The 20004-nt window shown below is 56.0% G+C and overlaps 5 protein-coding genes across 7 annotated transcripts; all 5 read left to right on the forward strand.

Moving 5' to 3' along the window:
* The first annotated feature begins 520 nt into the window (after positions 1–520).
* LOC144200294 (rho guanine nucleotide exchange factor TIAM1-like) lies at positions 521–5664 on the forward strand. The gene is made up of 13 exons (XM_077722358.1): positions 521–746; positions 1696–1893; positions 1976–2044; positions 2592–2717; positions 2781–2889; positions 2997–3176; positions 3250–3368; positions 3447–3555; positions 3649–3707; positions 3795–3900; positions 3970–4057; positions 4172–4344; positions 4446–5664. Exons 1-13 carry the CDS (start codon positions 678–680, stop codon positions 4766–4768), a joined length of 1728 nt encoding a protein of 575 aa, XP_077578484.1. The 5' UTR covers positions 521–677; the 3' UTR covers positions 4769–5664.
* A 918-nt stretch (positions 5665–6582) lies between these two features.
* LOC144200297 (claudin-4-like) lies at positions 6583–7883 on the forward strand. 2 transcript variants are annotated; one of them, XM_077722362.1, is made up of 2 exons: positions 6583–7003; positions 7096–7883. In XM_077722362.1, exons 1-2 carry the CDS (start codon positions 6674–6676, stop codon positions 7507–7509), a joined length of 744 nt encoding a protein of 247 aa, XP_077578488.1. In that variant the 5' UTR covers positions 6583–6673; the 3' UTR covers positions 7510–7883. The 2 variants fall into 2 exon arrangements, with proteins under 2 accessions (XP_077578488.1, XP_077578489.1); XM_077722363.1 differs by having other exon boundaries at positions 6583–6847.
* Positions 7884–8112: 229 nt separating this feature from the next.
* On the forward strand, positions 8113–10033 carry LOC144200295 (claudin-8-like). Its single transcript, XM_077722359.1, has 2 exons — positions 8113–8357; positions 8973–10033. Exons 1-2 carry the CDS (start codon positions 8190–8192, stop codon positions 9762–9764), a joined length of 960 nt encoding a protein of 319 aa, XP_077578485.1. The 5' UTR covers positions 8113–8189; the 3' UTR covers positions 9765–10033.
* A 933-nt stretch (positions 10034–10966) lies between these two features.
* Positions 10967–12138, forward strand: LOC144200296 (claudin-4-like). Its single transcript, XM_077722361.1, has one exon. It carries the CDS (start codon positions 11059–11061, stop codon positions 11956–11958), a length of 900 nt encoding a protein of 299 aa, XP_077578487.1. The 5' UTR covers positions 10967–11058; the 3' UTR covers positions 11959–12138.
* Positions 12139–13468: 1330 nt separating this feature from the next.
* On the forward strand, positions 13469–19526 carry LOC144200321 (glutamate receptor ionotropic, kainate 1-like). 2 transcript variants are annotated; one of them, XM_077722399.1, is made up of 16 exons: positions 13491–14074; positions 14864–15031; positions 15109–15366; positions 15438–15619; positions 15690–15743; positions 15818–15991; positions 16075–16218; positions 16354–16461; positions 16553–16594; positions 16661–16774; positions 16836–17039; positions 17114–17337; positions 17405–17523; positions 17603–17820; positions 17912–18137; positions 18242–19526. In XM_077722399.1, exons 1-16 carry the CDS (start codon positions 13984–13986, stop codon positions 18529–18531), a joined length of 2616 nt encoding a protein of 871 aa, XP_077578525.1. In that variant the 5' UTR covers positions 13491–13983; the 3' UTR covers positions 18532–19526. The 2 variants fall into 2 exon arrangements, with proteins under 2 accessions (XP_077578524.1, XP_077578525.1); XM_077722398.1 differs by having other exon boundaries at positions 13469–14074; positions 17114–17523.
* The last annotated feature ends 478 nt before the right edge of the window (positions 19527–20004 follow it).

Here is a 20004-nt window from a genome sequence, read left to right on the forward strand (position 1 = left end):
CACGGACATCTTCTCCCAGAGCCAGGGTCGGTCACGCCGGTCGGTCACGCCGGTCGGTCACGCCGGTCGGCAGACGCGCCATCCGGAGATTTCAAGTGGGCGCCTTCCGTCCATTTCAGAGGAGATCCTGGACGACGGCGTGGGCCTCCTGCTGGAAAGTTCAGACGACGGCTCGGACGACGACTCCGACGTCTCGGAACCGTCGGACCGTTGCGGACAGGTTAGAAAAATGCCGTGGGCGCCTTGACTATTTTTTTTCCCGGTTCTGGTTCTTGCTTCCAAATTGAGGGAAAGTCATCCGTGAGCGGAATGGACACAAAGTAAAAAGAGGTACTGAAGGAGGAGAGGCATCCAATGCCCACGTTTGAGAGCCGTCCATTTGGAGCGGGCCGGATTGGACGTCCGGATCCGGAGATAGCACTTTCCGCGCATCTCTCTCTCCCAAAGTGGCTATTGGCCCAGGCCTTCCTTCCCGCCCCCGTTGGGAGGCCCCTCCCACTCCTCATCCTCCTCCTCTCCCTTCTGACTCGCCGCCTGCGTCTTCCTCGCGCGGAGCCGAGCGAAGCGGATCGCCTTGGATTGGATTGGCTTGGGTCCGATTGGCTTGGGTCCAGGTCCATCCAGGTCCGTTCAGGTCCGTCCAGGTCCGTCCAGGTCCGTCCAGGTCCGGTCCCGCCATGTCCTCCCTGAAGTGGAGCGGGCCCAGGAAGCGCTCGTGCGACTCGCTCTTTGACATGCTTCATCTGGTGAGCGCGCTTCTCGTCTTTCTCGCCGTTTCTGCGGCCGTCGCCGAGGCGACCGGAGAGCGCCGCCGCCGCCTCCGTCCACTTCATCCTCGAATTGCTCCCCCCCTCCCCCCAAATCTGTTTTTTTTTTCTGGAAGTGTAAGAGAAAAGGCTAAACGCCAACTTTTCGATTTAAAAGTGCAAAAGTGAAAAGAAGAGCACATCCGCCCGGCATATCCAAAGTCGTCCGGGAGCCCCGACTCTAAGCCCGTGGGCGATGCCCGCCCCACGGTTTTTCGTGGCGAATTGAAACGACTTGACGTCCAGTCAACGTCTGACCCATTTGAAGCGGAAAAGATGGCCGCGGGCGAACAGGCGACGGCTGAATAATAGATGGCGCCGTCCACGTCGATGGAATCATCTCCATTGAGAAATGAGTCAAAGCGTTTGACCCCACCAAGACGGCCGTCGAATCCATTTCACGCGGGAGGTCGGGGACGGATGCACTTCCAGTGGATTGGACGTGCTGTGCCGTCCACGGCAGTTAGTGACGACTTCCTCTGTGAATTGTTTTGCCTTGACTTTGCCCCTGCCAAGATGGCTGCATTTTGTTGGTTTGTTTTTTTCTCCTGCTCTGGTGTTTTGCTCCTACGGACGGCGCCGCGATGGCCTCCTCTATTTCAGCTGACATCCAAATCATCGGTGTGAGAGGGGGGTCGCTATAGAAACGGGCCGGCAATACCCCCCAGACCCCCCTCCCCATGTCATTTGGGGACCCGGCGTGACGCCGCCGCCGACAGCTGACTTTCCCAAAGCCGTTCCGTCCAAAGCGGAACGCGTCCTCCTTATTCCGTGCCGGCGACGCTAGTTTTGGGGCTTTCGATCCGGTCGCTAACGTGTTACCAGTTCGCCAAGGGATTTATTGTTGCTTTATGGCCGTGAGCAGTTTGTTATTTTGTTTCTTTTTCAGAATACGGAACAAGTGGCGTCTTTCTGCCGCAGCCTCCACGACGCCAAGCCGGCGGAGCGCGCCTCTTCGTTGTCGTCGTCGTCTTCGCCTTCCAGCCCCGACTGGGCCTTCCCCCCCGCGCTGCGCCAGCTGTCGGACGCCGACAAGCTGCGCAAGGTCATCGGCGAGCTGGTGGAGACGGAGCGCATCTACGTCAAAGTCAGTAGCCTTTCCTAAAAGTTGTACTTTTTTTTTTGTTTTATTGCTGGTCTCACGCACAATGAATGTCTTTGTTTTCCAGGACCTGAACTGCCTGATTGGACGTTATTTAAGTCCGCTGCAGAAAGAGAGCTTTCTCACGCAGGACGAGGTCAGCAACGCGCTCACCTGCCCACTCGCTCGCTCGATCGCTCGCTCGATCGCTCGTTCCTTCGTTCGTTTGTTCGTTTGTTCGTTCACCCACTCACTCACTCACTCCCGCGCACGGCCTTGAAGCCAGTCCAAGCGGCTGGCTTATGTAACGGTGGTGGTGGCGGCGGTGGCGGCGGTGGGCTTTTGCGCCAGGACGAGAGGGCCCCGCCATCCGGAAAGCACGAGAGGACGGCGTGTTTCCACACTCGCCGCGCGTGCTACTCGGACGGACACTGCGCCATCTGTCGCGCTCGCTCTTGAGCGGAAAAACTCTCCAAGTAACAATTGGCGTTTAAAGGCGGCGTAAGTGACTGGCGGCCATCTTGCGTCAGAGGGGGATTGGCTTCAACAGTTTGTCTCATAGCAACGTGTCCACGAGTCAAGTCATGGAAGTATAGAATAGGGACGTCTGGCGACTTTGACGAGTTCCAAAAAAAAAAAACAACGACAAAAAATCCAATGAATTGAAGTATTTCCATCAAGCTGTCTTTCTGGTGCGGTTCCAGCTGGACGTTCTCTTTGGGAACCTTCCCGAGATGGTGGACTTCCAGGTGGAGTTCCTCAAGACTCTGGAGGACGGCACCCGGCTGGTTCCCGACCTGGAAAAGCTGGAGAGAGTGGACCAGTTTAAAGTAAGTCCAAATCCACTGTAAATGAAGCACGTGGCCTGACGTGTGCGTTGGCCGCCTTCTCAGAAGATCCTCTTCTCCCTGGGCGGCTCCTTCCTCTACTACGCCGACCGCTTCAAGATCTACAGCGCCTTCTGCGCCGGCCACACCAAAGTCCCCAAGGTCCTGGTCAAAGGTGAGCCCCACCCACGTTTGGTGGTAAAGCGCGGCGTGGACGTAGCCAGCGTCAGGTGGTCAACGGTCGTCCTTTTTCCGGCGGGGGGGGGGGGGGGGGGGGCGCAGCCAAAAGCGACCCCGACTTCAAGGCCTTCCTGGACCAGCGCAACCCCAAGCGTCAGCATTCGTCCACGCTGGAGTCCTACCTCATCAAGCCCATCCAGAGGGTGCTCAAGTACCCGCTGCTGCTCAGGGAGCTCTACTCGCTCACTGACCCGGACAGCGAGGAGCACTACCACCTGGACGGTGAGAACTGGCGGCAGAGTCTTTGGCTTTGGGAGAGAGGGACCCAGATTCCAGTCTCCGTCTTTGTTTCCAGTCGCCACCAAGGCCATGAACAAAGTGGCCAGCCACATTAACGAGATGCAGAAAATCCACGAAGAGTTTGGCGCCGTCTTCGACCAGCTCATGGCCGAGCAGGGCGGGGACAAAAAGGAGGTAGGTACGCACCGTCGTCGTCGTCGTCCGCTTTCTCAATCCACCTTCCTTCCTTCCTTTCAACGCCCCCATTTCCAGGTGGGCGACTTGTCCATGGGCGACCTGCTTCTCCACGTCAGCGTTTCCTGGATCAACCCGCCCGCTTCCTTGGGAAAATGGAAAAAGGAGCCCCAAGTGGCCGCTTTCGGTACCTCAGTCTGCTTCCGTCCTTTGCTTAGTGACATCTGCGGGCGGGCGGGCGCTTCCTTTCTCTCTCTCTCTGTCTCTCTCTCTTTTGTAGTCTTCAAAACGGCTCTGGTGCTGGTCTGCAAGGACGGCTGCAAACAGAAAAAGAAAATGGTGAGTGACGAGAACGCACATTGAAAATGATGAGGGGATCATCTATTCTTTGCCATTTATGTACTATTGATCTATTTTGACTTTGAGGGCGGCTCCCACCGGACGTCGGCGTCTTCCGAGGACAACGCCCCCTTCCGCTATCGTCACATGATTCCCACCGACTCCCTGCAAGTCGGGCCGCTGCCCGACGCGGGTCGGTTACCGCCGACGTGGCGCCCACCCGACCGGCTACCAAAAGACGGACGTTTTTTTTCCCCCTCAGACGGCGAAGGCGCCTCGGCCTGCGAGATCGTCCACGCCAAGTCGGAATCGGAAGGCCGTCCGGAGATTGCCTTTCAGCTGTGTTGTAGGTGGGGAGCAATTGAGAAGTGGCTTTTATTTAGTGGGGCGGCAAATAATGACAAAGGGCCGCCCCATTCGGGCCTCGGCCCCGGAATCCATGTTTGATCGATTGGTTTGCTCAGTTGCCCGGAAAGCAGGAAAGACTTTGTGAAGACGCTCCAGAGCGCCGTCCGCGAGAAGCAGCGGCGGCGGCTGCTCAAGACGGAGAGTCTGCCGCTCAGCCAGCGCTACGTGCCCTTCGGCGGCAAGCGGCTGTGCGCCCTCAAGGGGGCTCGCCCCATCATCAACCGGGCGGGTGAGCCCACCAGCCCAAAAACAAAACAAAAAAACAAAAACAATACAGAGTAACAAAAGCCACCCACGGCCCCAAACGCCATTTTCCTCCTCCCGTTTCAGCCTCGGCGCCGAGCCGGACCCTGGGTCGGAGGAAGCTGGTCCGCAACCGCCTCACCATCGACACCGACGTGGTCCTGGACGGCGAGCCCGACCCGCCGTCTCCCCCGGAAGGGGAGGCCGGCGACCCGCCACCGGACACGGACCGCTGGCTGGAGGAGCAGTTTGACCTGCGGGGCTACGAGGACCCCCAGGAGACGGATATCCAGCCGGGGGCCTCGCTGGCCGCCCTTTCCCTGGACGGCGGGGAGGACGTGGGCGGCGGGGAGGACGTGGGCGGCGTGTGGGTGCGGCGAGAAGGGGCGGGAGCGTCCTCGCCCGACTAAAGCGTGGGCGCCGATCCCACTCCTGTCTTTCTTCGGTTGCTCCGGTGTCCTCCCACATCCCAAAAAGATGCATGCTAGGCTAACTGTATGCTAACTTGCCCCTATCTACGAGTGGAAGATATTTTGTTTGCCAGCTCTGGTTACCAGAGTCGACTAACGGTTTTTTTTCTTTGTATTTTTAACATTTTTAATCTAATCCTGTTTGACTTGAATGTTCCGGTCCTTTTTTTTTTGTTTACGGTGAAACTTTATTAATTCATATTTGAAGTCTTTCAGTCATTTCTCTTTGTTTTTTTTTTCTTAACTCCTTGATTACAATTATGGACCGAGTACTCAAATTGAAAAAAATAGAAACAATGATCCTTCTTATTCAATTTGTATATTGTAAAAAAAATAGTTTTTCTGTCATTTAGTTTTTTTTAATCTACCCCAGAGGTTCCAATGGCAGTATTTAATTTTTTTAAATATATAATCCGTCTCTATTTTTAGATTTTTTTTTTTAATTTAGGGTTCTTCCATTTTTGTTGTATTTTTCAATTTATATCCAATTTTAAAAAGATGTAATTTATTACAATGGGAGCATAAGTGGAACATAAAATGAATGAATGTAATGCGAGTGACTATACATAGTATTTTTGATACAGACATTCAGGCACCAAGGAGTTAAAAAAAAAAGAAATGCTTCTTGACTGGATTACGTAATCAATGTTTTTTCTTGTTATTTATTGATTTTGTAAAAGGTATTCGTCAGCCAACGAGAGTCCAAATTTGCTGCTTTTTGCTCCAAATGTGAACCACTGACGATTCTGATTGGGAGTCATTGTGCTCCCCATTTTTATGCCTGTACATAGAAAATGGCTTGATATGATAATAAAGTGTTTTTCTAAGGCTCCACAGACCGTTGGGAAGGCCTCGATTGTCCAGGTGGGAAACAAACACGGAAGATGCAACTATTTGGGCAAACAATTTCGGGAAGGAAAAAAAACAAACAACAACAACAGGGAACGTTAGCCAGGGGCTCCACTGGACGTTTTACACCCCTCTAGTGGTCTTTTATGGCATCGCGCTCAACGAGTATAACTAAATCTGAAGAAAAAAAAAGAAGTACGTACTACTTGCTACGACTTGATGGACTTTTAAAAAACGAAATACTACTTACTATTGATCAGGTCAAATCCGGTCCTGGTTAGCCTCCGTCATCCAGTCTGTTTTCCAAAGTATTTCCTTTGTCTAGCACAGCTGAATGAAATGATCCACTCATCAGCGAGCTGTCCACCAGCTTCATTGCGTTCAGGTGCGCTAGACGAGGGGAAATAGGAAAGACACAAAACACTTACGATACATGCTCATTTTTTAAAGCCAAACAGCTATCATATACATGGTATTTTAAAAAAAAAAAAAAAATATATATATATATATATATATATATATATATATATATATATATAAAAATACATGTACGTATATATAAATATATATATTTTTTCTAGGGGGAGCTGAATCTATCTCCTATCCTAAGGGTGGGCAAACAATTCCACTGCGGATACCAGGGTGCTTTCATTCACGCGTCAACTCATTGGCTGTCACGGAACCGCCAGTCAGGTTTTGAGGCACGGACGAGTGGTTAGCACATCGGCCTCACAGTTCCGGGATCCCCGGGTTCGATCCCAGGTTGGGAGAATGAGCAAACGGAAGCTCCGACATGACGTGACCTACGACCGATTGTCGACGACGGGGCCGCCTTTCACGCGTCGCTGTAAATTCCCGAAAACCGGACGGGCGACATTGCCGCCGTTCCCGCCCGGCGCGCCGCCGTTCCCGCCCGGCGCGCCGCCGAGCCGACGGAACGCGCGGGGGAGGCCACGGCGGGCCGGCGGGCCGTCATTGGTGCGGCGACATCCAACCATGAAGGCCAAGTTGGAGATGACGGCGGCGGCGGTGGGATTCCTTGGCCTGGTGGGCCTGGTGACGTCCGCCGCCGCGCCCATGTGGCGCGTGTCGGCCTTCATCGGCGCCAACCTGATCGTGATGGAGGTGCTGTGGGAGGGCCTGTGGATGAACTGCTACAACCAGGCCGAGGTGAGGATGCAGTGCAAGCTCTACGACTCCATGCTGATCCTGCCGCGCGAGCTCAAGGCGGCCCGCGGCCTGATGGTGGTGGCCGCCGTGGTGGCCGCGCTGGCCCTGCTCCTGGCCGCCCTCTCCACCCGCGCCGCCACCTGCTGCCGGGCACCGGTGGGTACGAGGGAAGGGCTGAGCTGGGTTCCAACCCGGGACCTCGGGACTCATTTTTGAATTGAATTATATTTTTTTTTTTCGGGACGCAGGAGCACGCCAGAGCCAAGAACGCCACGTTGGCCTCGGCCGCCGCCTTGTACCTGCTGTCCTGCCTGCTGGCGCTGGTGCCCGTCTGCTGGGTGGCGCACGGCGTCATCCGGGAATTCTACAGTCCCCTGGTGGTGGAGTCGCGGAAGCGGGAGCTGGGGGCCTCCATCTTCGTGGGCTGGGCCGCCTGCGGCCTCCTGCTGGTCGCCGCCGTGCTGCTGCTGGTCAGCTGCCGTAGGCGGACCCACCCGGAGCCGCGGGGGTCTTACTTGAAGGATGGCGACGGGCTCGGCGGCGGCGGCGGCGGCTTTAGCGACAAGGACGGCGACGGGTCGGACGACAAAGACGGCTACGGGTCGGGTGGCGGGTTCAGCCGGACGTCCTCCAGTTTTTACAAGTATCACGAATACGTCTGAGCCGGACGGCCAGAAGGGAGGCGCCCAGATTCCCTGCGGGAGAGCCGCGCTCTATCCGGCCCGACGTAGCGCCCGGCCGGCTGTATTCTTTGGGTGGCTTGCCAATGCAAACTTTGAAATGTATCCAAACGTCAGCGGGCCGCCATTGGAGGCTTAAAGTTATCCGTGGATGGTTTTGACCACCACTGTGGATTGCACTCATGTAAATACACGCTGTAAATTTGTCTTGTTTTGCTATCATATTGTATTTTTGGGCCTCCTTTCACTGTCAAAAAGAATCCAAATGTGCTTTGGGAGCCACTTGTCAATCAATGGACTTGCTGTTTGTAGCACGCGCGCTCCTTGCATTTATAATAAAAGTCCACATGACAACATCCACGGCTATATTTTGTAGGCCTAAAAAATGGACACATTTATTTCTTGCACGATGACTGTGAATTAAAGCTTGTTTTGCCAATGTTTTGGACACTCCCACTTTCACAGATTCCTTGGGCGGTTTCGCCGAGAATCAAAGCACTTCTAAAAGTAGACGAGGAGGCGTGGCCCGCCAGCCATTGATTGGACGTCCACGTCGGCTTTCGACTTTGGCCAAACCGGACGGACCCGTTTGTCATTCTTGCGTCTGTATCTTGCGCTCTACCCGTGGCGCTCCTCAAACGCAAGCGGGGAGTCTGTGCGAGATGGCCTCCTACACGGCCTACAGCGGCTACGGCAGGCCGCCGCAGTCCTACGGCGCCTCCTACTACGGCGACAAGCAGCCCAACACGGCCGGCTACACGGGAGGTTACACGGGGGGCTACACGGGGGGATACACGGCGGCGCCCTACTCCGACGACTACAAGGCGGAGGTGAGCATATCGAATGGAGAATAACGGAGTTATTTCCCGTTTCGGCCCACCTTCAAAAACAACTGAAAAAGAAATGAATCCGAGAAAAGGCAGGTTTTTGACCGACGGGGCTTTTCGGGAAGCTCGACGGGACGCCAAAAAGTCGTCGACGGCACTCCACGTCCGATTGGCTGAACCGGGAAGTGAGATACAGATAAGAAATTGAAATTAGACTTTGTGTTGATGTTGACTTATTTTCAGTTGGAATCTGACCATCTGGGCGTCCTCATTTGGCCTAACGTGCTACTACTAGAAAAGTAACAATTCATAGAGATGACGTCATGCTGAGGGGGAAAAAAAACAGACGTCACTGATTTCAAAATAAATGAGAATGTGGACGCAGTGACTGAGAAACCCATACTTTTGGATGAGAGGGAATTTTTCAAATGACTAACTTGACGATGTAATATTATTTTGAATCGGTGCCACTTTTAGTCCAATTTTGTCTTCCCGGAGTGGAATCTGCGTAGTATTCCTCATCACGGTACGCCACGACTGGCGTCTTTGGCCGGCGTAAGAGCGCAAAAGACGGCGCAGTCCGTCTCTGGCCGGCCTCAACCTTCTCCCCCCTTCCAGGACTCGGTGTACGAGGAGAAGAAGAAGATAGAGATGCGCAAACGCAAGTACGCCTACTGCTGCGAGGTGGTGGCCCTGATCATCGGCTTCGTGGGGCTGATCGGCGTGGCGGCCGTGACCGGCCTGCCCATGTGGCGGGTGACGGCCTTCATCGAGGAGAACATCATCGTCATGGAGACCCGCTGGGAGGGCCTGTGGATGAACTGCTACCGGCAGGCCAACATCCGCATGCAGTGCAAGGTGTACGACTCGCTGCTCTTCCTGCCGCCCGACCTGCAGGCGGCCCGGGGGCTGATGTGCGCCTCGGTGGCCGTCACCGTCTTCGCCCTGATCACGGCGGCCGTGGGCATGAAGTGCACCAAGGCGGTGGACCACCGCGCCCGCACCAAGCACATCGTGCTGGTGGCCGGCGGCGCCCTCTTCCTGCTGGCCTGCGTCACCACGCTGATCCCGGTGTCGTGGACGGGCCACCGGATCATCCAGGAGTTCTACAACCCGCTGCTGATCGACGCCCAGCGCCGGGAGCTGGGCGAGGCGCTCTACATCGGCTGGGTCACCTCGGCGCTGCTCTTTGCCGCCGGCTGCATCCTGCTGTGCCGCCACGCCCCCAAGACGCGGACGCCGGAGGAGAGGATGATCTACAACCCCGGCTCCTACGCCTACCGGCCCGGCTCGGCGTACGGCGTGCCGCCGCCGCCGCCGCCGCCGCCGCAGTCCGCCGGCTACGGTTACCAGCCCGCCTACTCCATGCCGCCACCGGGGTCGGTGGCCTACACGCCGGTCCAGTACTAGGGCGGAGGTGGCCGGGGCCTACGGAGAAGGGACCGGCCCGCGGCACGGGCCAGAAGCAAAAGCCCATGGGGCGTGCCGTGCCTTTCAAGTACGGATGAACGACTTGTGAATCCCACTTGAAATGGATTAGACGTCTGGTGGTGTCAATTGACGGCCTGTTGTGTATTGCCTCCGTAGGTTGAGGGTTTGACCAACCAATTGTACATATTAAGTTGTGCTTGTTATATATTGTCCAATACGGAGCTCAATAAACGTTACCCCAAAAGAAAGGCCTCTGCTGACTTTGTTTTCCGAGATTCGGCCCACCAGGTGTCTCTTATCTCGTTTGTTGTCGTCCTCCTCCACGGCAAGGCGGTTGGACCGGTCCGACCGGAACATCGGCTGCCACGAGTCCGCCCACGGGGGTAAACTGCTGTCGAGTGAGCTCACCGTTTCCTACTTGGCAATTTGTAAACAACAAGTTCACCAATCAAATCAAATCAACTCCGCAAAAGACACTACAGTGCGTCAAAGGGAGAATTGGGCACTATTCTGCTATTGCCGCCATGTTCCTCGGCAAAACGATTCACAAATTTGTCACAAGTAGAACTCTAGTACTTTTTCTAAAAAAAAAAAAAAAGACGTACTAACTTCCGTAAACAAGGAGCTCGCCTGACGTCATCACGTGCTGCGTTTACTTGCAGTCGGAAATTAGAGATGAGCCCTCGTCATTGTCCCCCTTTTTTTGTGCTTTTTTTCATCGCTGCCAGTCTGTCTTTGTTTATCAGATTACATGCACATTCATTTATTGGTCGTGGGGGTGCTGGAGTCAATCCCAGCCAAGTAATTGCATGCCAGCCAATCACAGGGCATCATGAGACCAGTAACCCATCACTCTTAGGACAATTTAGTGTACAATGAGCGTAGCGTGCATGGTTTTTCGGAGGTGGGAGGAAAGCGGAGTACCCGGACGGGCGTGGGTTAGGAACCCGCCGTGGATGGCGTGTGCGCCCAAACCCACGTTGCCAATCTAACCATAAACCTAACCCCGAGACTCTCGAAAGCGGGACGGGACCTCGACGGGACGTCGGCTCCCGGTAACCCGGCACCTTTGTTTCAACAGACTTCCCGGTCCGACCGGGTGGAAAGGTGAGAAGCGCGAGCAAACAGAGACACGGCTGGCCCGAGGGTGGGGAGTCGGGTTGCCTGGCGACAGGTCTCCAAATCCCCAAACTCCTCCCCGTCGACAGGGAGAACGGAGGCGGTGGCGGCGGCGGCCTTCCCGAAAAGGGTACTCCATTGTCAGATCGTCAGGATGTCCGAGCCGTCGCTGGAGCTGCCGGCCTTTTTCCTGAGCCTGTTGGGGCTGATGGGGGCGGCGGCCAGCACCGGCATGCCCATGTGGCGGGTGACGGCCTTTGTGGGCGAGAACATCATCGTCTTCGAGACCCGCTACGAGGGCCTGTGGATGAACTGCTTCAAGCAGGCCGAGATCCGCATGCAGTGCAAGGTGTACGACTCGCTGCTGGCCCTGCCGCCCGACCTGCAGGCGGCCCGGGGGCTGACCTGCGCCTCCCTGGCGCTGGCCGGCCTGGGCCTGCTGGCCAGCCTGGCGGGCCTGCGCTGCACGTCCTGCGTGGGCGGCGGCGGTGGCGGCGGCGGCGGGGGGGACGAGGCCCGTTTCAAGAGGCTGACGCTGGTGGGCTCCGGGGTGGCCATCCTCCTGGCCTGCCTGTGCCTCCTGGTGCCCGTGTCCTGGACGGCCCACGTCATCATCAGCGACTTCTACAACCCGCTGCTGATCGACGCCCAGCGGCGGGAGCTGGGCGAGGCGCTCTACATCGGCTGGGTGTCGTCCGCCTTGCTCTTTGTCGGCGGGTGCCTCTTCACCTGCTGCAACCTGGCCCGGGACGAGGACAAGGCCGGGAGAGGCGGGGGCAACGACGGCTACGTCTACTCCCGCAACTCGGAGTACCTGACGTACCCGCCGTCGGCGGTTCTTCCGCCGCAAGCCTTCCAACCTCAGCGGCTGGTGACGCTCCCCCAAATGGCTCCCGAGCCGCTCCTGTCCAGGCAGCCTTCGGCCAGCTACAGCTACCACTCCGGATATCCGTCCGGACACGCGTCTGGACACGCGTCCGGACATCCGTCCGAATATCCGTCCAGGTACCCGTCCAGGTACCCGTCCGTGCGCAGCGGGGTGGCGTACCTCTGAACGGCGTTTCCTTCGGCTGCTCCCATCTGGAGTCGGGGCGCCGACGAAGGGGTGTTTTCCGCTTCCGTCCATTTCCGGCAAAGCGTCTTGAATTGTGGCTTGTCTCGACTTTGTATCTCCTCGGCTCATTTCAATGGTCTGTATACATTTTTAGGAAAATAAATATACATTTATACTCCAGAGTGTATTCAATGTAGAATTTTGTGCGTGAGTGACTTTTGGTAAAGATGTGGTTAGTTGAGCTGCTGCTGCTTGCTAAAGGTGTGTCAATGTGTGTGTGTGTGTGTGTGTGTGTGTGTTTTAAGTGAGCGCCTATGGTGACGTGACAGCCATTTGCAAGTTGTCAGTAAGTACAGATGACATTGCAAGATGACACAATCTGGCAATTGGATCTGTTCACCTTGCTCTCACAACGTTATATGGGTACACGCTTGGGTCATAGGAGAGTAAAGGCCATTAGAAAAAAAGCTATAGAGCAATGATTGTCTTTTGGACAGTTCAAACATCTTGGAATGCGCCGCCGCCAAACTCTCGTGACCTCCAAAAGGAGCCAAGCTCCAACTTCACTGGAATGTGGTAGAAGTACCAGTATTTAGTGGGCCAAAACCCTAAACACAAAACAAGCCCACCCTCATCTTCATCCGCCAGAGCCAACCAGGCGCCGGCAAGCGTTTGTCCCACAACAAGCTCTGCCCGAGCTAAAAGCGGAGCCGGCGGGCGGCGGTGAGGCAGCCAACATCCGCATGCAGTGCAAGGTATACGACATGCATTACCAATATTTACCGCCAGGGACCCCCAGAGTACAAAATAGAAGTAGACTGGTATACATCGAACTTTTTTTTTCCCCAAGTAAATCCTCTCCTAAATGAAAATGAATACAACCTATTAACCATTTAACAAATAATATCATATGAATAATATTTAGAACAGATCGTAAGAATATGACAGAAACATGGTGACTTACAATTGGAATGAACTTTGAAGGACTTTTTGATTTTTAATTTAATTTCCCATATTTAGTTGTGTTTTCTAATGATTTATGTATATATTTTTTTACGTAAATCTGGGCATCGGCGTCTTGGGAATCGGTTTTCCAAAGAAAACAAATCAAGTTGGGAAGACCAAATAGGATAGTGTGTTGATTTGGAACCCCCAATTTCGAACCAGTTTGAGAAGGAAGAGGAGGATGAAGAAGAGGATGAGGAGGAGCCGCGGCCAAGATTAGAATTTTGGCCGCACGGGCCAAGATTTAATCAGGGTTCCTCGGTGTTCCCGAGCAAAGACGTTGTCGAGGTCGACCGCGAGCAGATTTCAAATTAATCTCCACCGCGTATCCGTGTTTGCGGATCAGCCGACTCGCCCGTGTCCTCAATCGGGCGTCCGACTAAGGCCCCCGGGCTGTCGGCTCGCCGGAAACACCCCCCTTTCGCAGTAAAGGCCCGACGGCGGCCCGACGGCGGCCCTCTGGAGCGCTGGGCTCGGGGCTTCCTGTTTAGCGGTGGTAGGGTTAGGCCACAACTTTCCTAATCCGGCCTGGTGCCTTTTATTTTGAAGTTGTGCAGCGGAGGGTCCGTTTGCCGTCCCCCATCCTCCCAAAGCTCTCTAACCCTCCCTCTCTCCATCCCTCCAACTCCAAAGCCTCCAACATCCTCCAACATCTTCCCTCGCTCCCTCCCGAACTCCAACATCCTCTCTTCACATTTCCAATTGGAGCGCACGCCGGGAAAAGCGCGACCAAAGACGCCGAAAAGATGCTGGGAGCGCAGTGAAGATGGAGAGCCCATTCTAGAGGGGATTTTCGAGGCCCATTTTGGAGTCGGGCATCCGGCCCTCCTCCCCTCCCCTCCCTCACCCCCTTGACCCGCCATGAGCCAGACGGCGGGCCACGCGGCTCAAGGGCCAGCCAGCCGGGGGCCGGGAGCGGGCCTTCCCGTCAGCGTTACCGTCAGCGTTACCGTCAGCGTGAACTTGAGCGGAGGCCAGAAAAAGTGATCTCCATGCTGGAGAAGACAGGACGAGAGGACCATGGCCAAGGAGAAAGGGAACGGCCTGCTCTTGTCTCTGCTCTACTTGACGGCAGAGTTCTGGCTCACTTGGCAGCAGGTCCTCCGGATCGGTGAGTCCGCCCCGCGACCACTTTTTTTTGTTTCAAACGCAAACTTTTGAGGAGTGAGCGAGTGCCTCCAACCAAATCAAGCATTGGACATATGAAAGAAGACGTAGTGTCCCATAAGACTAGGCATTTATTTAACCGGGTTGGGCAAAAATAAAAAAAAAAGGAGCAAAAGTGAGTGATTTGTGTTCGAATTTCTAAAGAGAAAAACTTTCCCCAATACTAAGTGTCCTGCGAGTGCAATCAGTGGATTGGCATCAGCTGCTCCTCGTTACAGGCCACTGAGCTCTCTTTGTCGGGCCCATTTTTTTTGGGGGGGGGGACCCCGGTGGCTAAGGAACCCGGCGGCTAACCGGCTAGCCGGCTCGCTCGCTACGTGATAGCAAACGGGCGTCAGTGTTTGTTTTGGGGAATTTGTTAGCGGGGAAATGGGTTTGAATTGCAACAGATCCGTCCAATGTGGCCCGCCTGACCTGCCCTTCCCCGACTTTGCGCGCGGAGGAGATTAGCGTGGCTCGTTTGAGGATTTCTCCTCATTACGGGAAGCCGCGTGGAACAGAAGGAAGCGAGGAAGGTTCGGCAGATGTTAATTGGAAGCGGCCATATGGGCCAGATTAGCGGCGGATGACACAGATGAGGTCACCCAGACGGCCGACGGCCGCCCGTCCACGATTGAGGGCGATTAAGCGGGCCGCCCGGGTGACCCCCGCAACGCCGCCCTGCTGGCCGAGGCGGGAAGTGAAGGAGGCAGCGCTAAACTCATTGAGGTTTTTTTTGCCGCCGGTTTTGCAGGCGGCATTTTCGAGACCCTGGAGAGCGAGCCCATCAGCGTGGAGGAGCTGGCCTTCAAGTTTGCCGTGGGCAACATCAACCGGAACCGCACGCTGATGCCCAACACCACCTTGACCTACGACATCCAGCGAGTCAACCTCTTTGACAGCTTCGAGGCGTCCAGAAGAGGTACGGAGGAGCGCCCGTCCAGCGGGTTGGCGTCCTCCCTTTGCCTCCCCCTGATGGCGCCTTTTCTCCGAGGGCAGCCTGCGACCAGCTGGCGCTGGGCGTGGGCGCCGTGTTCGGCCCGTCGCACAGTTCGTCGGTGAGCGCCGTCCAGTCCATCTGCAACGCCCTGGAGGTGCCGCACATCCAGACGCGCTGGAAGCACCCGTCGGTGGACAACCGGGACAGCTTCTACATCAACCTCCACCCCGAATACGCCTCCATAAGTCGGGCCGTGCTGGACATTGTGCAGTACTACAAGTGGAAGACGGTCACCGTGGTCTACGAGGATGCCACGGGTAAACAAAAAACACATTGAAAGTGCAACAATTTGTTGAAATGGCATTTTTGTTATTGTTTTTTGTCAAAGGACTGATTCGCTTGCAAGAGCTGATCAAAGCGCCGTCCCGCTACAGCATCAAAATCAAGATCCGCCAGCTGCCGGTGGGAAGTCGCGACGCCAGGCCGCTGCTCAAAGAGATGAAGAAGGGGAAGGAGTTTTACGTCATTTTCGACTGCTCCTACCAGACCTCCGCCCACGTCCTCAAGCAGGTAGCGTAGCATTGGCCGAGACTGCCTCCGCCGGACTCCCAAAATCAATCTCCGCGCCGACTCTGGGCAGATCCTGTCCATGGGGATGATGACGGAATACTACCACTTTTTCTTTACCACTTTGGTAAGCGGGAGGGCCCGCGCTCACGCCTCCTTACTTTCTTCCGTCCCGGCTGATTTCTACGTGTGGGCCGGCAGGACTTGTTCGCGCTGGACCTGGAGCCCTACCGCTACAGCGGCGTCAACATGACGGGTTTCCGCCTGCTCAACGTGGACGAGCCCAGAGTGGCGGCGGTGGTGGAGAAGTGGGCCGCCGAACGCTCGCAATCCCCCTCCAAGGCCGAGACGGGAACCATGGAGGGCGTCATGACGGTAGGTCAAAGAAAGCGGGTGGAACCGGGTGGAACCGGGCCATCCGGGCCATCCGGGTGAGCAGGGCGAGCGCCTCTCCGCAGACGGAAGCCTCCCTGATGTACGACGCGGTGTACATGGTGGCGGCGGCCTCGCAGCGCGCCGCCCAGATGGCCGTCAGCTCGCTGCAGTGCCACCGACACAAGCCGTGGCGCTTCGGGGCGCGCTTCATCAACATGCTCAAAGACGTGAGTCACGACGCCGGCTAGCCCCACGACGCCGGCTAGCCCCACGACGCCGGCTAGCCCCACGACGCCCGGCTAGCCCCACGACGCCCGGCTAGCCCGACTCGGAGGTTAACGGGCCAGGGCTTCCTCCCGCAGGCGCAGTGGAACGGCTTGACGGGACAAATCGTCATCAACAAGACGGACGGCCTGCGCAAAGATTTTGACCTGGACGTGATCAGCCTGAAGGAGGACACCTTGGAGAAGGTGCTCCGGGACTTTTTGGACCTTCTCCTCCTTTGAGGAGGGGGGAGGACGGCCTTTTACAAAAGCTTCTTTCTTTCTTTCTTCCCGCCAGATCATCGCCGGCAACAACCGGCTGAATAAAGTCTGGAAAAAGGTGTGCGTGGGACGGGTCGGGCTCCGAGGAGTTCCCACCGCTGACCGCCGGGCTGCCTCTTCTCAGATCGGCGTGTGGAACTCCCAGACGGGCCTGAATTTAAGCGAGAGCAACAAGGACATGGGCACCAACGTGACCGATTCCATGGCCAACAGGACCCTGATCGTCACCACCATCCTGGTGAGTGACGCGACCGCCGCCAGGGGCACGACATTTGCGGCTTTTACCTTTCACCCCCCAGGAGAACCCCTACGTGATGTACAAAAAGTCGGACAAGCCGCTGTACGGCAACGACCGCTTCGAGGGCTACTGCCTGGACCTCCTGAAGGAGCTGTCCAACATCCTGGGCTTCTCCTACGAGGTCAAGCTGGTGTCGGACGGCAAGTACGGCGCCCAGAACGACAAGGGCGAGTGGAACGGCATGGTTCGCGAGCTCATTGACCACGTGAGTAGCAAAGGCTCAGAGACCACCGCCGGCACCACCGCCCGCACCCCAGCGTGACGCGAGCTCCGGGACAGGTGGCCGACCTGGCGGTGGCGCCCCTCACCATCACCTACGTGAGGGAGAAGGTGATTGACTTCTCCAAGCCCTTCATGACGCTGGGCATCAGCATCCTCTACCACAAGCCCAACGGCACCAACCCGGGGGTCTTCTCCTTCCTCAACCCGCTGTCCCCCGACATCTGGATGTACGTTCTCCTGGCCTGCCTGGGGGTCAGCTGCGTGCTCTTTGTCATCGCCAGGTATCCTTGTCCACGTGCTCCATTTCCTCTGTCTTTCGTTGTCGAGTGGCTCTTTCCTTCCACGCAGGTTCACGCCGTACGAGTGGTACAACCCTCACCCCTGCAACCCCGACTCGGACGTGGTGGAGAACAACTTTACGCTGATCAACAGCGTGTGGTTTGGCGTGGGGGCGCTCATGCAGCAAGGTAGGTCACGCCAGGCCGACGGCATCCGACGCAGGGCGGCATCTGACGGACGGCCGCGTGGGACTGGGGTGGGGGGCAGGTTCCGAGCTGATGCCCAAGGCGCTCTCCACGAGGATCGTGGGCGGGATCTGGTGGTTCTTCACGCTGATCATCATCTCGTCGTACACGGCCAACTTGGCCGCCTTCCTGACGGTGGAGAGGATGGACTCGCCCATCGACTCGGCCGACGACTTGGCCAAGCAGACCAAGATCGAGTACGGCGCCGTGAGGGACGGCTCCACCATGACCTTTTTCAAGGTGAGCCCGGTGGTGGTGGTGGGGCGGAGTGCCCCACCGAGTCGACTCATCCCATCCCCTCCCTCCCTCCCTCCCTCCCTCCGTCCCACAGAAATCCAAGATCTCCACCTACGAGAAGATGTGGGCCTTCATGAGCAGCCGCAAGAACACGGCCTTGGTGAAGAACAACCGCGAGGGCATCCAGAGGGTCCTGACCACCGACTACGCCCTCCTCATGGAGTCCACCAGCATCGAGTACATCAGCCAGCGCAACTGCAACCTCACGCAGATCGGGGGGCTGATCGACTCCAAGGGCTACGGCGTGGGGACCCCCATAGGTAAGGCCGGGTACTCCAAGGGCTACGGCGTGGGGACCCCCATAGGTAAGGCCGGGGACTCCAAATATACAATGACGTGGGCTCCACCCCGGCTTGTGCCGCAGGTTCCCCTTACCGGGACAAGGTGACCATCGCCATCTTGCAGCTTCAGGAGGAAGGCAAGCTCCACATGATGAAAGAAAAATGGTGGCGGGGCAACGGCTGCCCCGAAGAGGACAGCAAGGAGGCCAGCGCCCTGGGCGTGGAGAACATCGGCGGCATCTTCATCGTGCTGGCCGCCGGCCTGGTCCTCTCCGTCTTCGTGGCCATCGGAGAGTTTGTCTACAAATCCCGCAAGAACTTGGACATCGAGGAGGTGAGCGTGGGCCAGTGCGAGTGGCACAACAAGTACTGAGAAACGTGGAAGGAAGGCCACGCTTTGTCCTTTCCACTGGAAATAGGACAGACGGCTAGCGTGCTAGCGTGCTAGCTCTCCAGGCTAATGATGCTTTACCATCAGGGCCTTTGCAAACTTTCATTTGGGTGTCCATTTGCCAGTCAGGACAACATCCTTTTGCTTTTCTTTGGACGGCATATCAGACGGGCCATGCCAAGGCTTGCAAACATTGTGGAATTACCCGTCGGTATCGTTGTCGCGTTTGTTGTGTTCATGAAGTTCGGGTCTTCTTTTTAACTATGTCACAAAGGAAGCTAAAAGCTCTTGTTCTCATATCCTTGTATCCCTTTGTGTCCGTCCATTGAACCCCCCTCCCCTCACCGTCATTTTATAGCATGCTTCTTCTTGTTGGACTTTTCAGGGCCGAGCCACATTGCTATTTGGCACATGTCAACGGCGGCTAAACTCGGGTTTAAGGGACTCATTGATCAGACAACCAGATTTTTATAATAAACTGTCATCATAATTGGAGGCCATCTTTATGGCGTGCGCATTTGAGCCGCGGCCGCCTGACTTTGGCGGGAAGTGCCCTCAGATTAGCTGGCGCCGTCCGGTGTTTTTGGCCCAAGGGCCGTTCGGTCGGCCCTCCTCGCTCGACCTAATCCCGTCAATAGAATAGCAGCCCCCGAAATGAAGTTGGCGGCGCCTGGCGGGGATCGGCTTACGGCCACGATTACGCTCGCGTGGCTCAAAGGTCGGGGACCTGGGGCAGGGGGCGGGGCCTTCCGTGATAATCAACCGGGTCACCCCCTACCATACGCTAAGACTTTTTTTTTCCATCTTTCCCCCCTTTTTTGTTCATGGACAGATATGAATTAAAATTTAAACCCGTTCATTAAAATGTTTACCAACTTTTTCTTCACTAAAAATTGTACTACTAAATAGCGATATACATATTGTTTTTTTTTCTAATTTTGAAAATAAATACATTTCAATAAAAGTGTTTCCCATTATTATTATGATGATTTTTGTTTTGTATGACGTCCTCCCTATCAAAATCCACGCCATGGGGTAATAGGCTCAAGTTCTCTGGAAAATGGGAAAATCAACCAAAAGCGGGCCAAACAAGTACTACGGCCATTATATTCTTTATGCCAAGGACAATTTGAGCCAGTGGGACATTGGTTGGTTGGTGGGTTCGGCAGCTGCGAGGTGGAGGGCCTCCCGCCCTCCCGTTCGCCCTCCCGTTCGCCCTCCCGTTCGTTGGCCCGCTAATCCGCGGCGGCCTCATTCACGGCAGATTAAAAACCTGCTCCCGTTTATGATTAAGACCGCAGGGTTAGAAGATTAAAGAGCGGGCGAACAAAATGAAAGCACTTTAAGCCCAATCTCGGAATTCATCAGCATCTCTCCTGCGCCCCTGCGAGCCCCCGCCCCCTCCCCACAGGCACGCAAAAGCCCCTCCCCCGGACGGATAGCTAACCCGCCATT

The sequence above is a fragment of the Stigmatopora nigra genome, chromosome 8 (assembly GCF_051989575.1).
Source record: "Stigmatopora nigra isolate UIUO_SnigA chromosome 8, RoL_Snig_1.1, whole genome shotgun sequence".
NCBI lineage: Eukaryota > Metazoa > Chordata > Actinopteri > Syngnathiformes > Syngnathidae > Stigmatopora > Stigmatopora nigra.